The sequence below is a fragment of the Trichosurus vulpecula genome, chromosome 3 (assembly GCF_011100635.1).
Source record: "Trichosurus vulpecula isolate mTriVul1 chromosome 3, mTriVul1.pri, whole genome shotgun sequence".
In the NCBI taxonomy this organism is placed as follows: Eukaryota; Metazoa; Chordata; class Mammalia; order Diprotodontia; family Phalangeridae; genus Trichosurus; species Trichosurus vulpecula.
Window position 1 is genome coordinate 167,902,580 of NC_050575.1, and position 15,812 is coordinate 167,918,391.

The 15,812-nt window shown below is 46.7% G+C and overlaps 1 protein-coding gene across 2 annotated transcripts in view; it reads left to right on the forward strand.

Moving 5' to 3' along the window:
- The window catches only part of ADAMTSL2 (ADAMTS like 2), a 46,746-nt gene extending 32,494 nt beyond the window's left edge, over positions 1–14,252 (forward strand). For both annotated transcript variants that reach the window (XM_036753112.1, XM_036753113.1), the window contains 7 exons: positions 3,843–3,969; positions 6,515–6,728; positions 8,856–9,011; positions 9,638–9,808; positions 9,912–10,088; positions 12,108–12,252; positions 13,262–14,252. In XM_036753112.1, the coding sequence (XP_036609007.1) occupies positions 3,843–3,969; positions 6,515–6,728; positions 8,856–9,011; positions 9,638–9,808; positions 9,912–10,088; positions 12,108–12,252; positions 13,262–13,380 (1,109 nt within the window). In that variant the 3' untranslated portion in view covers positions 13,381–14,252. The remainder of the gene's footprint in view (positions 1–3,842; positions 3,970–6,514; positions 6,729–8,855; positions 9,012–9,637; positions 9,809–9,911; positions 10,089–12,107; positions 12,253–13,261) is intronic.
- Positions 14,253–15,812: the final 1,560 nt, after the last annotated feature.

Sequence of the window (15,812 nt, forward strand, 5' to 3'; positions counted from 1 at the left end):
GTCTTAGAAATCATCTATACCATCCCCTCCATTTTACAGGTGAGAAATCTGAAATGCAGGTGAAATAGCCTGTCCAAAGTCACACGGGAACCACTAAGAGCTGGTATTCCAACCTAGGCTCTCTGACTCCAGATCCCAGGTTCTTTCCACTTTATCACAAGGTCTGGCCAGCTCTAGTGCCTATGCTTATTATAACTCCTTCTGCATTCTTCAGCCTCTTTAATTCCCAGCCATCCTTTAAAGCCCAGTTTGCCTTCTCCAGGGAGACCTCCATGAGGTCTCCAGCCAGCAACGGCTTTTCCCTCACATTGAAATTGGTTTGCATCTTTTGGATTCATTTATGATATAGTTCTAGTGCATCACAGTTATTTGTGTTTTATCCCCTTAATAGAGTGCTTTACCAACACCCCATTCCCCTTCTCCACTCCCTTGCTGGCTCTCAGGGTCCTCATTTGTAACATGGGAGAATTGAACTAGATGGTTTTGAAAGGCCCATCTGGCTCTGATATTCTGTAGTCTATGCTCTTGCATTCCATGTTTAAGGTCCCTTCCAGCACTCACATTCTCTATTCTAAGGTCCCTACCAGCTTGACAATCTATGTCCTGTGTTCTTATATTCCATGTTCAAAGTCCCTTCCAGCTTTGGCAAAATCATATTCAATATCCTGTTGAGCTTTAAAAGTCTATGTTTGGTGTCCCTTCCAGCACTGATAATCTTAAGGTCTAACATTTGCGTTCTGATGTTCTGTGTTTTATGTCCTAACATTCCATGTTCTAAGGTCCATTCCACTCTGACAGTCTATATTCTTTAGTCCCTCCCAGTCCTAATGCTCCAAGTTCAGGGGCCCTTCTAGTGCTGATATTCTATGTTCTAACATTCCATGTTGAAGGTCCCTTCCAGCTCTGACATTCCATGTTCTACGGTCCCTTTCAGCTCTAACAGTCTATACTCCACAGTACCTCCTAGCTCTAACTTTCTATGTTCAGGGGCCCTTCTAGCACTGACATTCTATGTTCTAACATTCCAACTCTGATATTTTATGTTTTGAGAAGGTAGCCTTGGAAAACCAATCTTCCACCTGTTTTCCCCATACACTCCCAAGCAGAAAACACTACCCCTTTCTTCCCAATATTCATACTAACCTGACTGTATATAACTCTGTCTCTTTTTAAGGGTCTGTTGATTTTAGTCCAATTCCATTTGAGCCCAGCAAAGTGTTAGATGGTGTTGAGAGACAGCGACAAGAGAAGTAAATGAGATCCCTGATTTCTAGGGTTGCACAGGCTAGTTGGGAAGATGAGTCTGGCAGCCAGGCCAGGAATGTGCCATGGGCAACCCAAGGAGGGATTAAACCACTTTCATGGCATCCCAGGTCAGAGCATTGGAGCTGAAGGGTACCTGAGAGACCTTCTCAGCTCCACCCTCTTATTTTTACAAAAGAGAGAAACTGAAGCTTAGAGAGGGAGAAAGGCCCTGGGGTCTTTGGCAGTGAGTCAGTGGCAGGGCCAGAACTCAAAGCCAGGTTTCTGGACAAAGAGTGTGATGTTCTTTCCATTAGACCAAGCTCCTGCCCTACTTCTCTCCTACCTTCCATCCAGTATTAATTCTTACTCCTCCAATTGCTGGTATTCAGAGAAATCAGTGTCATTTTCAAAATCACTTTCACCATTTAGGATTTCTCATTGGGTTTAAAAATTCAATGCTCTCCCCAGGACTAATAAATATTTATAGCTAGGGAAGATTTTTTCCATTTGAAGACACCCAGGAAACATGAGTCTAGCCTAGTAGCTAGAAAGTCAACCATTTCATATTTAGATCTGAATGAATTTTATTATGCAATTTTAAAAAATATAAATAAGCTTTAGAACTTTAAGTTATAAAGTTGTCTTAACTTTAAGGCAGGATACCTTTTGACACCTAGCCTGGGGGTTGGGAGTGGGGAGCAGGTGAAGGAGTCACCTTAAATAATCCCACCTCTCTCTCTCTAAATATAACTTTTCAACTTCAACTCCCTGAGAAACATTCATCTACCCTTCCCCACCCACCTCCCTCCCACCCCTAACCCATTCCAGCCTCTTCCTTTAAGTCTCTGCTGTCCTTCCTCAGAAGAAATATGGGAAGAGGGCATAACAATGGCCTACTTTTCACTTTGCCCCATGCTTGGCTGGCAGTCCAGACTTGGTTCAGGGCCTTCCTCTTCCTCATAGGGCTCAGAGAGGAACGTCAAGGGATAGAAGTGAAGGTGAAGCTCAATGGTATTTTGTACCACTAGCCTCTCAGGAATGCAACCTTGGCTGGTGAGAGTTGAGTGAAATCTGCATCTTGTGCTTTTTTGATCCATAAGAGCCTCTGAGTATTAGCATCTTCATTACACCAAAAGGAAAATTGAGGCACATTGTGCAGAACTGTTGAGAAGCAGCATGGCTAGGGGAAAGAGCGCTGGATTGGGAATTAGGAGGTGGGACCTGGGTTCTAATTCTGGCTCCACCATTAACTTGCTATGTGGCCTTGTGCATTCACTTGCTCCCCTTCTCTGAGTCTCACTTATCTGCAAATTGGGGGAGCTGCAATAGAAGGTCTTTAGGGTTCCTTGTAGCTCTGACATTCTGTGGTTCGGATGACTCCTAGTTCATAGAGCGGAAAAAAGGACGCAATACGCTCCTACTCTGGGCTTTTCACCGTCTCTGGAGTCAGCTAGCTAATTCAGTCACCCTGGGCTCTGACTGCCAGTCACCCTGAGCAGCTTCCCTTTGGCCTCAGAATAGGGCTACAGGAGAGTCAGGGAAAAACAGGTCAGAAATTCTTCCAGGAGACAGGCAAAGGAGAGCTGATACGGCGCTTATACCTCCATTGGAAAGTAGTTCCCTTTCCATGGAGGGCTGGGGAAGATGATCTCCCAGGGGACAATAGAACACATGCCCAAGAACCTAGGAGAGGGGGTAGCCTGTCCTGTATGTCACTTCCCAGGGAGTGGAGGTTGGTGTGAGGCCTTGGAGTCCATCACCCAGCCTTCCTTTAAGGATGGTTTCTGTCTGCTTTCAGGGAGGCAATTACCACCTTGTATTGGGGTATTAGGCCATTGTCTCATGGCAAGAAGCTCTTGGAACCCACCAAGACAGAGATGGTGGAGGGTTCTGCTATGTATTACCGACCCCTGCAACTCTCTGAAAGAGCTGACCTTTCTCTACCTCAGATGGACCTGGGGGGAAAGGAGAGGATAGAGGCAACCTCCATAGTCCTCATGCTGCCTCCCCTGGAGGGTCTTTAAATCTCAATCTTGGATCTTTTTTGATTTGGTGGTAGAGGTCCAGTTTTGCCTGGGGGGAGAGTCATTGGGCTTGGGTTTATGGTAAGCTGTAGTGTACCAATGGAAAAGGTGCTGGCAAAATGAGTTGGGGAGTAGGAAGCAGCCTTCTATGGTAGAAAGGATTTGGAGTCAGATGAGCTGGGTTCAAATCTTGACTTTGCCACTTACTATCTATGTGAGTTTGGGGAAGCTATGTAACCTTTCTGGGCCTTACTTTCTGCATCCATAAAGTGCAGGAGTTGGGTTAGATGATCTCTAAGGCTCTTTTCAGCTCCTAGTCTAGTCTCTGAGTATCCCAACCTATCTGTTTGATAGCCTCAGCAAACTGGTTGGCCAACATTGCTTAATGCAACAACCCAGGAAAATGGCTCTAGATGCCACCTGGATTTTGAGCCACTGGCTTGGCAGATTTGTGATGAGCAGCGCTTCCAGGATCCTGTTTGCTTGATCCATGTTCAGACCCACTGAACATGTCAGGAAGGAACAGGTTTTTCACAGTCCCAATGCACTTGTTTTCCTCTGCCTTGAAACTAGGGGTCATGTCAACGTATGCCATGTGTGTCCGTTATGATGGGATTGAGGTCGATGACAGTTACTGCGATGCCCTGACCCGCCCGGAGCCTGTCCACGAGTTCTGTGCTGGGAGGGAATGCCAGCCAAGGTAACATCTCCAGCCCTTCTCTCCACGATCTCCTCTGTGGCCAGAACTCAAGGGCTTCAGGATTAAAATCTTCTCTTGAGGAGAGGCAGTCAGATGCAGCTCTGTGGGCTCTTGCTTGCAGGAGGTGTGAGGGAATCCTGGGGAGGACAGAGTGGCACCACTGCCCTCATGATGTTGTAGGGAATGAGGGAGCAAATGCAGTTTAAGTTCAGTTCCCTGAACAGAACTGCTGACATGATATCTGGGGACTTGGAGGATGTAGGTAGTAGTGGTGGTAGTGGTGTATATGTGTGTATGTGTGTGTGTATGTGTGTGTGTGTGTGTGTGTGTGTGTGTGTGTCTAGTGTTTTCTAATTCCACTTTCCATGTGATTTTCAGGGATTTGGGATCAATCTATAATATGGACTCCTTTCTCCTTTTCATTTGCTTTGAATTTTTTTTGAACAAGCTATTGGAAATGATCCCTATGCATCTAAGCCAGCTCTGTTTGTCCTACATTGTCTAAGTAGTTCTGACCCTACGAAAGATTCCTGGCCAGTTAGTTCTCTTTGTTCTAGTGATGATGAGATGAGGTTCTTCATCCCTATATAGCCACTAAGCTTGTTGTATTAGGGTGTGTGTGTGTGTGTGTGTGTGTGTACAAGCACGTGCACATGTGTATAAATCAAGCATTACTGACTGTGCAGCCAAATTCACCTCTTTCTTATTCCTTCCCCCCAACTCTTCCAAGCCTCTTATTTGCCCAAAGTAGAACGCTCTCTCCTCCCAAAAGCAGGCTGAGCCTCAGTTAACCTCTTCTCCCCAAAGACTAATCAGAGAAGAATGTGCTTATGAATGTTTGAGAAATGCTAGAGGGAAATAGGCCACCCTCATTTGCCAAAGGGGAAAGGGTAGGATAGGCAGAGAGCTCCCGGTGGACTGCCAGGCATTTCCAAGCCCCTGTGTAGGCTCTTAACAGACTCTTGTTTCTGCTTGGACATGTGGTCAGGACTAAAGCATAGGCACTTTGAGACCGAGGCGTTGGGGTGGGGTGGGGTGGGGAGGGAAGGTCACGGAGGATAGGGCATCCCAAGTTCTGAGTGTAGAATGCTTGGCAGGGGAAAGTGCCTGCCCTTTCTGCTCTCTCAGGGTCTGGACCAGCAGTTGGCTGGGCTGGACACCCTGTCCTGAGGCCTGGCTGGCCTTAGAACTCTATTCTTCCAAAGAATATTCGCTCCCTTGCCCTACTAGCAGAAATTCTAGCCATTTAATTTTGACGCATTGTAGGTTCATAGCTCTAGAGGTAAAAGGGATCTGAAAGATCATCTTAGTCCAACTTCTCATTTTACAGATGAGAAATCTGAGGCCCAGAGAGGTCATTAGTGACCATCAGAATTTAAACCCAGGACCTCTGAGGCCAGAGGAAGGATTTATTAAGTTCCTACTATGCGCTAGGCACTGTAATAAGTGCTTTTTACAAATATGGTTTCATTTGATCTTCACAAGAACCCTGGGAGGTAGGTGCTATGTATGATCCCCATTTTACAGTTGAGGAAACTGAGGTGGGCAGAAGTCAAGTGACTCACCCAGGGTCACACAGTTAGCGAGTGTCTGAGGCTTCAAACTTTGGTCTTCTTGACTGCACTGCGCCACTCATGAATCTGGGGCATATGGGGTATTCAAGGAACACCAGCACCTCTGGTGTGAGGGCTCGCCAAGCCCTCTTCAGGGCTGCTCATCCACTTTTGGTGCCCACCTGGCACTCCACTCTTACCTGTGGCTCTAAGAAGCTGTAGCTCGTGCAGCACCACAGCGTGGTGAACCGTCTCAGCCGACAAACTAAACCAGGTTAAGGGTGACTGATGGGTCTCCAACCCATCAGTGGGTCAGGTGGATATCTACCCCAAGCATGTGAAGACTTCCCCTGGTCGAATGGGTGGATGAAAACAATTTGTTCCAATGGCCATGAAGGTGGCTGAAGTAGGTGCTGGGGAGAGCTTAGAGTTTGGTCAGACGTCAAAGACACCAAGGTCATCTGCTGCATCCCAGGCCACGGCCAATCTTTTTGACTTTTGTGTTGCCACCGGACTTCGATGACTAGAAGAGAAAATAAGGCTGATGACTTTGTGCAACTCTGCCTCCTTTCCATTCAATTCACACACAAGCCAAGACGGCACTCTGTGATGTCACTGATCCTCTTCAAAAGGAAGGACAAAGAACCACACCACATAGGAATCTGGGAGGAGCACTAGAGGGGCCGACCCTCTCTCAGGCCTACCTTCTTTAATTCTCCACCCCTAGGTCCTTCAAAGCACCAGATTCTCCAAGTTGGAACCTCACAGACTATCTCTACTTGAACATAAATCTCAGACAAAATAGCAAAGAGGCGCCTAGTATGGCCTTGGCTTACTAGCCTGTTCCACTTTTTGGAGAACATTATTTATTGGGAATATGGTTCTTCGATCAAGTCTAATTTTGCTACTTTCTCCCACTTCTCTAAATCTGCCCTCTTTGGCCAAGCAGAACTGGTTGAATGCTTGCTCATTCCTTTCTTTTTGCCTCACAGGTGGGAGACCAGCAGCTGGAGCGAGTGTTCTCGAACCTGTGGGGAGGGTTATCAGTTCCGCATTGTTCGTTGCTGGAAGATGATCTCACCCGGCTTTGACAGCTCTGTGTACAGTGACTTGTGTGAGTCAGCAGATATCACCCGGCCGGATGAGCGAAAGACGTGTAAGAACCCAGCGTGTGGGCCCCAGTGGGAGATGTCAGAATGGTCAGAGGTGAGGACAAAGTGTGTGTGTGTGTGTGTGTGTGTGTGTGAGAGAGAGAGAGAGAGAGATTGATTGATTGATTGTGCCCTTGACTGTCACTGTAAATAGGGTGTTTTTTGAATATGTGGCCCTATAACCTTAGTAGAGCAGCTCACTGGGCCTGGAATCAGGAAGACTCATCTTCATGAGTTCAAATCCAGTCTCGGATACTTACTAGCTGTGTGACCCTGGGCAAGTCACTTATCCCTGTTTGCCTCAGTTTCCTCATCTATAAAATGAACTGGAGAAGGAAATGGCAAATCACTCTAGTATTTTTGCCAAGAAAACCCCAAATGGGGTCACGAAGACTCAGACATGACTGAAAAACAACTAAACAACAAAATAACCACAAAATCAGAGAATGACACAGCTGGAAAAGACCTTAGAGGCCATAAAATCTCTGACAGCTTCTGTTGAATAAATCCATCGGCAGACTGCTCACTACCTCACTTGACAACACATTCTATTTTGGACAGTTCTGGTTATTAGAAAATTCTCCCTTCCCCCTTCCTCTAATTTTCCCTTGTGTTGTGTTCTTAGACTGACAAAGGGACCGGCTCTGAGGAAGTCAGTGTTGCTACAGAGCTCAGGGTTTGAGCGATGGGTAGGGATTCTCCAAGGAGCCAGTCTCCCAGGGGAAATTGTTATGTTTTGTTTGGAGGGAGGGATCTGTTATGGCCCAAACCTCCAGATACTCTGCTTGGTAGCCCAGCCTCCAGGGGACAGATCCAGCCAGTTCTGAGGAGAGGTTTCTACCCTGAATACTGGGACGGGTGTTCCCATTACAGTGATCTTGACGGATCAGTCCAAATTCTTCTATTTTCCTGAAGTTTGGCCACTTGGACTCTGGTTAGAGATGAATGGACTCATGGCTTAGGAAATTGTTCAGCTGTTGTGGTTGCTCAGTCTCTTGAGAAGCTGGAAAGCCTAGTTTGGTCACTTGGTGTGATCTCACCCCCACTCTTGGCTTGAAGGCCATGGCCTCCTGAGGGAAGGCTTCGCATATGAAAGACAGTATGTTCAGCACAGCAGTCAATGGCTATTTTTCATGCAGACCCACTGGGAAGATGGGTGGAACTACTGATCTATTCTGGGTCCTCAGGCTTTTCATTTCTAATAAACAGTTACTGATCTGGGCCCTGTTCTCAGCACCAGGGAGATACAAATAGACATTAGACATGGTTCTTGTCCTCAGGGAGCTTACGGTCCTATAGAGGGGGTAAGACACAGATGCAAATAACAGCCATACAAGATGGGACAAAAGTGAAAATGTGAGGTGCACACAAAGGGGTGTGGAGATTCCCAGGAGCAGAGAACACTCTCTGGAAAGGCGGGTCTGAGGTTATTGTCTGAGACACAAGAAAGACAGGGGTGGGTAGGGTAGGGCTGCTGTTATTGTTCACTTGTGTCTGACTCCATGTCATGCCATGAACTTTTGGCCATGGGGTTTCTTGGCAAAGATGCTGGAGGGGTTTGCCATTTCCTTCTCCATTGTGCACCCATTCTACAGATGAGGAGCTGAGGCAGATAGGGGTTATGGGACTTGCCAGGATCACACAGCTAGCAAGTGTCTGAGGTCAGATTTGAACTCAGTTCTTCCTGATTCCAGGCCAGGGGCTCTATCTACTGCTCCACACAGCTGCTCTCAGAGTAGGGCTGGGACACAGCAAAACTGGGAAGTCAATGAAGTTAGGATCGACTCCCTTTTGACAATCTCATCTATCCAATCTTCTCTACTCTATCCCCTAAATAGAGACATCCAGAGTCTTTTTATTTAAGGGTCTCTCATAACTGAGAGAAAAATAAGGTATTCATTCTAAGGTATTAGGCATTTGATATGCTACTTCCCAGAGGTATGTACACTTTTTAAAGTTCAAAAAAGGGAAAAATTTGACCCAAAGGAATGAATCACTAATGGTAGAATTTTCAGACATCAGAAATATTTGGACTGGGGTGGTGGGGTCCTTCCTAGTGTTCCTCAAATTATATCTGTGAATGAGGCCAGTTCTGTTGCCAGGTAAATAAATGCTTCTGGTTTGGGAAAAAGTTGCTGGATACAGACTTAATGACCCCCTCTGTTCTTTGCCTGATCTTCAGTGTGCGGCCAGGTGTGGGGAGAGGAGTGTGGTGACCCGGGACATCCGATGCTCTGAGGATGAGAAGCTTTGTGATGCTAACACCAGGCCTGTGGCAGAGAAGAACTGCACAGGCCCCCCCTGTGACCGACAATGGACTGTCTCAGACTGGGGACCGGTGAGTGGCTCCCCTTCTCCTAAGGCACCAAGCGCAAGGAACAGAGGACAGGTATTTCTCTGGGCTGGGCATGGGGAGCAAGAGAACAGGAAAAGTGAGTTTGGAAAAGAACCCTATGGTGATTGGTGATTCCTAGGCCTTTTCTCTATCTTTTTGGATTCTGGCATTCTCTGAAAATAAGCTGTCACCATGGTAACTCCCTTCACCTGAGGCCTAAAGCACCTTCTTTTTTGGGAGGGAGCCAAGGGCAGTGATGGCTAAGCAATCATCCACTTGGGCTTCAAATTTACCTTCCTTCCCCAAGTTTTTATGATTTGAAACCTTCTAACATAGGGTGTTTTCTCTCCATACCTCCTTCTTTTTGTCTCCCTTTTTATACCACTGCCTCATTCCTCTTTTCCTCTCTATCCTTCCCCTTATCTACCTCCCTCCCTTCTCCACACTTCCCTTCTGACATCTTTTTTTCTTCCTCTGTCCATCTCTTCCCCCGACTGTTTCCTCATTCTCTTGCTGCCCTCTTCTTTTTCCTGCCTTCTCTTCTCTCTCTCTCTTTCTTTCTCTCTCTCTCTGTGTTTTTCTTCTCTTGCCCTTTTCCTCTTTCTCTCCTGTTACCCCTCCCCTTGCAGTGCAGTGGAAGCTGCGGCCAGGGGAGGATGATCCGACATGTCTACTGCAAGACCAGTGATGGACGGGTTGTGCCTGAGTCCCAGTGTAATGTGGAAGCCAAACCTCTGGCCATCCACCCCTGTGGGGACAAGAACTGCCCCGCTCATTGGCTGGCTCAGGATTGGGAGCGGGTGAGTGACCTTGCTACCATGGGAAGCCAGCTGGAATGTGACCCTGAAGCTCCTTCCTCCTCTTCACCAGGGCTGACCTTGTCTGTTTACCTCTCCTCCCCAGTGCAATACCACTTGTGGGCGTGGGGTGAAGAAGAGGATTGTGCTGTGTCTGGAGTTGGCTAACGGGAAACTGAAGACGAAGAGCCCCTCTGACTGCGACATCAGCAAGAAGCCCACGGAGGAGAGTACCTGCTTTGAGAGGCCATGCTTCAAGTGGTACACCACACCGTGGTCTGAGGTGAGCAGGCTGGGCTCTCCCACCCGCCTCGTGAAGGGCTCTACTGGGGCCTGCTCAAGGAGCAGGTCCAGGGCAGGTGTTGGGGCATCTTCAGGTTCTCTCACTGATGCCCATCATCATGGGTCTCCCTACCATGGAAGAGGAAGACACAGAGATGGTCCCTGGGATCAAGTTACTCTTAATTACAACTCTGAGTAATCACAAGTTGGGATTTGAACCCATCTCTTGACTCTGATGACCTTTCCTCTACTCTGTGTGGGATCCAAGAGGACCCTTTCCCCTTCTCCTTCTTTCTTCTCAATTGGCCTGGGAGAGCACAAATGTTCTCTTTGTTGTTCCTGTCCCCCACCATCTCCTGCCTAGTGCCATCTATCTCTGGTCCAGGGCTCAGGGTTAAAGGGGAGGGAGGGAGGAAAAGAGGGAGGAGAAGATAAAATTAGAGCTGTCCCAAGGCCATTCTCAGGGCTTGGAAACAGACCCATTTCTGTCCTATGGATTTAATCAGGTGAAATGAGGTCAGTGGGATGACAAGGAAGGGCAGCCTGAGGGAGAGAAAATGGAGCAGCTCCTACCTCTCTGTCTCAGAAATGATGGGGGATTTTGGACAATCTGCATTTTGGCATTCAGAGCTACTAGCTACATCCTTGAACCATGGTCCGGTGGACTGGTGTAGGCCATTTCCACTCCCAAAGCACAGCACCTCAATTTCCTGTAGCCCAGACACACAGCTGGGCCACTAGGGGCAATTGAGAACAAGCTGCTACATGGAGTAAAATGTCTTGCATTTGGCCTAAGAAGGCCCAGGCTGTCCCCCGAGACTCCTTCAGGGTGATCACCAGAGGCTGATTAGAGTCTCTTTGGCTAAGGATGCCAAGCTGGCTGTGTATATCCTCCAAGGCTCTCCCAACCAAGCCCTAATCAGGACTTGCACCAGATAAACAGCTTGGAGGCCTCAGACTTGGCTGTGTAATGCGGGGTCGCCTGTACTGGGGCAGGAAAGAGCCCAGAAAGAGGGGGGGCTGTGTCTGCTGTCTGTGGGATCTTGGCAAGGAGTGAGGCAGGGTCAGCAGACGTCTTCACTGCTCTGTCCCATGAAGTGGGGTTTTCCAAGGGTAACATCTGCACAGGGAGCCCTGGGGAAGGATTGATTTAATTGGAAAACAAAACAAGACTTTTATTGGAGTGGGAAAAAAAATTCCAGCTCCCCCATCTCTACTCAAATGTTAGAATATGTAACAATTTGTATTGCGCTTTAGAATTTGCATATCTTTTATTTCACTTAATTCTCACAAGAGCCCTGTGTAAAGGATTAAGAGACTAAGAGACCCTCTAGTTATAGCAGCTCTTTTTGTGGTGGCAGAGAATTGGAGAATGCCTGAAGAAGTTAAGATATACAAATGCAACGGAATACTATTGTGCTGTAAGAAACGATGAAGGAGATAGTTTCAGAGAAACCTGGGAAGACTTGTAGGAACGGATGCAGACTAAAGTGAGCAGAACCAGAACGGTTTATACAATAACAACAATATTGTAAAGACAAACAACTTTGAAAGACCTGGGGACTCTCATCTATCCAGTGACCGACCACAGTACCAGAGAACTCATGATGAAACTTGCTAGTCACCTCCTGAAATGGACTCAGGGTGCAGATGCTTTTTTTTTAACCTGGCCAATGGGAGAATTTGTTTTGCGTCATTATACATGTTTGTAATGTGTTTTGCATTTCTTTCATGGGGAGACAATGTGGACCTGAAAATAAAATAAAATAAAATAAAATAAAATAAAATAAAATATTAAAGACTAATTTGATGGATGAAGGAAATTGCCATCGTGTGAGATATCTTGTCCAAAGTCATATGGCCAGTATTTATCAATGTATACTGTCTCAGTTCCCATCTCAGAGGCTGTCTGGGATTGGACCAGGCTAACCCGCACATGTGTCTTGCTTGGCAAACTGCTCTGTTTGGCTTGAGGTGGGAGGAGCTTTGCCTAATGAAGAGCCATCTCTGCTCTCTTTAGTGCACCAAAACCTGTGGAGTAGGTGTGAGAATGCGTGATGTGAAATGCTATCAAGGGACAGACATTGTTCGGGGCTGTGACCCACTGGTGAAGCCTGTTGCCAAACAGACCTGTGACCTGCAGCCATGCCCTACAGAACCTCCAGGTAAGAAGGGCTGAAAGGTGGGAGGGTCAAGGCTGGAGATATGGTGGGGAGAGAGCAGTTGTGGTCAGAGCCCTGGGATCCTCTGCCTCCTGGACTAGCCTCCTGGGGATTGGTCTGGCAGGTTCAGCAGGAACATTGGCAGATTTCTCCATCAAAGACAATGGTCTGTCCAGTCTATTCTGTTCTCCTAAATAAGCCCTCCACTCTGGTCATTTTGGTTTTTTCACCATCTTATAGAGTTTCTCCCACTTCACCTAGCATTGCCAACTTCTCTAATTGTCTAAATGTTCTGAGTTAGACTGAAAGTTCCTTGATGACAGGGAAGGTATCTAATAATTGTTTTATATCCCCTGAAGTGCCTTTCACAGAACCCATAGTAGGGGCTTTGTAAATACTTGCTGATTAACTGTCTGTTAGAAATGGTCCCAATGTCCCCAGTCACACCACTCTATTCACCCCAGTGTGAAATCAGATAGCGTACTCCCCCAAAGGTATATCTGGCACCACTTCAAATTTCTTCAATGTTTTTCTTTTGCACAAATGAAACCTCTCTATAGGCAGTAGGTAACTTCCTCTGACTGTGACTGACAGATAGGGAAAGGAAAGGAGGGTACTAAATAGGAATATCTCCATTTTACAGATGAGGAAGCTAAGGCTCAGAAGAAGCCTAAGTGCTCATGACTGATCTGGGGTTAGAGCTCAGGTTTTAGTTCACACTATAGTTTGAGGACCCTTTATTCCAGGAATTATGGACTAGTTAACTCAGGGGGAAATCAAAGAAATGGGTAGCATATTTCCTATGTGCCTGTGGCCTTCCCTCTAGGTATCAGTGAGAGAGCTTCATGCTAGCTTTGCAAACAGCAAGCTCACATGGGGATGGAGAGAGCTAAAGGGATGTCAGCTAAATTCAAGGAAGGGGAGCTTAGGGGTAGGCATTGCCCTATGATCGTGCTGGTTTTGTTTTTGGTATCATACTTCATTATGCTTACCTGATTTTTTTTCCCTCCAGATGACAGCTGCCAGGATCAGCCAGGGACCAATTGTGCTCTGGCCATCAAGGTCAACCTTTGTAGCCACTGGTACTACAGCAAAGCCTGTTGTCGTTCTTGTAGACCCACCCACTCCTAGGCTCCTTGGAGGAGAGACATCCCCTTTCACCCTGGCCTGGACTGCCATACTAAGAGACTGAAGGACTGGGGGGTGGCCCTGTGGAAGAGGAGCTCCCCATCCCTTCTTTTAATTGAAGCGCTTCCCGGTAGCTGGGAGCACAAGCCTGTGAAAAATGAACATTGGCCTTCTGCTTATAGAGAAGGGACTTTGACCACACTCTGCCAAACCTCTTCTCCCTCACCCGATCTCAAGGGAGAGAGATCCACTGATCACCTGCATTGGGTTTCAAGGCTGGGAACCCTAATCCATGATTCCTCACTACTATATGTTGGTAGTGTCTGGATAGATGGAAGGATGTACATAGGATCTTGTATATTTGTTTCTATATTAGATCGAAATCCTTGTGGGGGTTTCTCCTCCAACCCTTGACCTTTGGTCGCCTGCCTCTATGCCCAACTTCTTGTTTGCTCTTACAAAAGTCCAGAGGGAGGGAAGAATCAGAGTAGCATGTCTGGCAACCAAAGCATCTTGGAAGGCGAATGCCCATCCTGTTGATTTTAGAAGTTGCCTCAGAATGAAATCCTTTTGTCCCCTGATGTTTTTCTGGGCCCTAGGGTGAGGGGTACCACAGGAGAAGAGAACAGAAGACTGTAAAAGTAGGTGTATACTTTTCAGAGAATTTTATCTCATAACCAAATGTCAGTTTCATAGTCCTTATAAAAGATCATTGCTGACAGAAGTGTATATAATGAAACGTACCTGCACTTTATATCACAAAAGACGCATTTGTTTCTTAATATATTTGTTTACAAACAGTGGATTTTATCCCTATAATCATTAATCAGTACTCATCTGTGTATGTTAATAAAGTTGTTGTATTTATGATTGCATCTGGTTTAATTTATTTGAGATGTTGGTTATTAGATGCTTTGGGTGGGGTGAGGGAACCTGGGAGGAGATGGGGAAAGATAGTTGATTCAGTGGTTAGAGCACCAGGCCTGGAGAGACACTAACTAGTTGTGTGACCCTGGACAAGTCATTCACCTGCTCTTTGCCTCAGTTTCCTCATCCGTGAGATGGGGATAATAATAGCACGTACCTCCCAGGGTTGTTGTGAAGCTCAAATGAAATAATGATTGTGAAGTGCTTACCACAGTGCCAGGCACACAGTGAGTGCTACATAAATGCTAGCTATTATTAAAAAGCACCAGGAGCTTTGGGGGAGAGCTCTGGACTTTTGCCCTCATTGGAGCAGCAGTAACACAAACCTCATGTTGAAAAGGCCAGAAGAGTCTGTCCCAGGCCTTGATGACAACCAGGCCAAGGCAGTTTTGTAAACGTACCCACGAGCTTGCTTTGTACCAGCCAACTTAAAAAAAAACCTTAGACATGTCAGAGCTGGAAGGGACTTCAGAATATAAATTGTTAGAGCTTAGAACATGGAATGTCAGAACTAGGAGGGATCTTTGAACAGGTTCAGAACTGGGAAGAACCTCGGAAGATGGAATAGCAGAGCCGGAAGGGGTCTTAAGACATACAGTGTCAGAACATCATATGTCAGAGCTGGAAGGGACTTTACAGACTCTCTGTATGCCGCACCCAGCGTTGTACAGATGTGAAAGCTGGGGCTTAGGGATTGTTGTTGTTCAGCCACTTTTCAGTCATGTCTGACTCTCAGTGACCCAATTTTGGGGTTTTCTTGGCAAAGATAGTGGAGCAATTTGCCATTTCCTTCTCCAGATCATTTGACAGATGGGGGAAACTGAGGCAAATAGGGTTAAGTGACTTGCCTAGGGTCACACAGTTAGTATCTGTGGGGCTGATTGGGCCTCAGAGCTGTCAATCATCTGTCTGCAGCTTCTAGGGGTGGGGGGAAGGTGACTGGTCATTCAGCAAGTGATTCTGGCTTCCGTGGGGACAGGGCCAGTCCTTTCCTGAAGCAGGCGTTCCAAACATACCTTTCCATAAACACTGAGAGAAGCACTTTAGAGCCGGGCCCACCAAGGCACAGATGAGGAAAGAGGTCCAGAAAGGAAAAGAGTTGCTCCAAGTCAAGCAGCGCCTTGGTGGTGATGACCCAGACTTCTCTAAGTTATCGCTAACTTGCTATCTTTGCCTTGCACCGATGCCCATTAAGCATCATGGCTTTTTTGTACTGGTTTGTTTCATAAGATCATGGATTTAGAGTTGGGAGAGACCTCAGACATCATCCAGTTCAATTCCCTTGTTTTAGAGACAAGGAAACTGAGACCTATGGAAGTTAAGTGACTTGTCTAAAGTCATCTAGATTATAAATGGCAAAGGTGGGCTTTGAACCCGAGTCCTTTGATCCCAGAATCAGTGCTCTCTTATGAATTTGTTTCGTCATCAGGGTGGCTTTCTCCTTTTCCCGGAGTTCTGTAATGAGAAAGTTCCCTTACGGTGGGAAGATGCTGACTTACTTCCAGTAT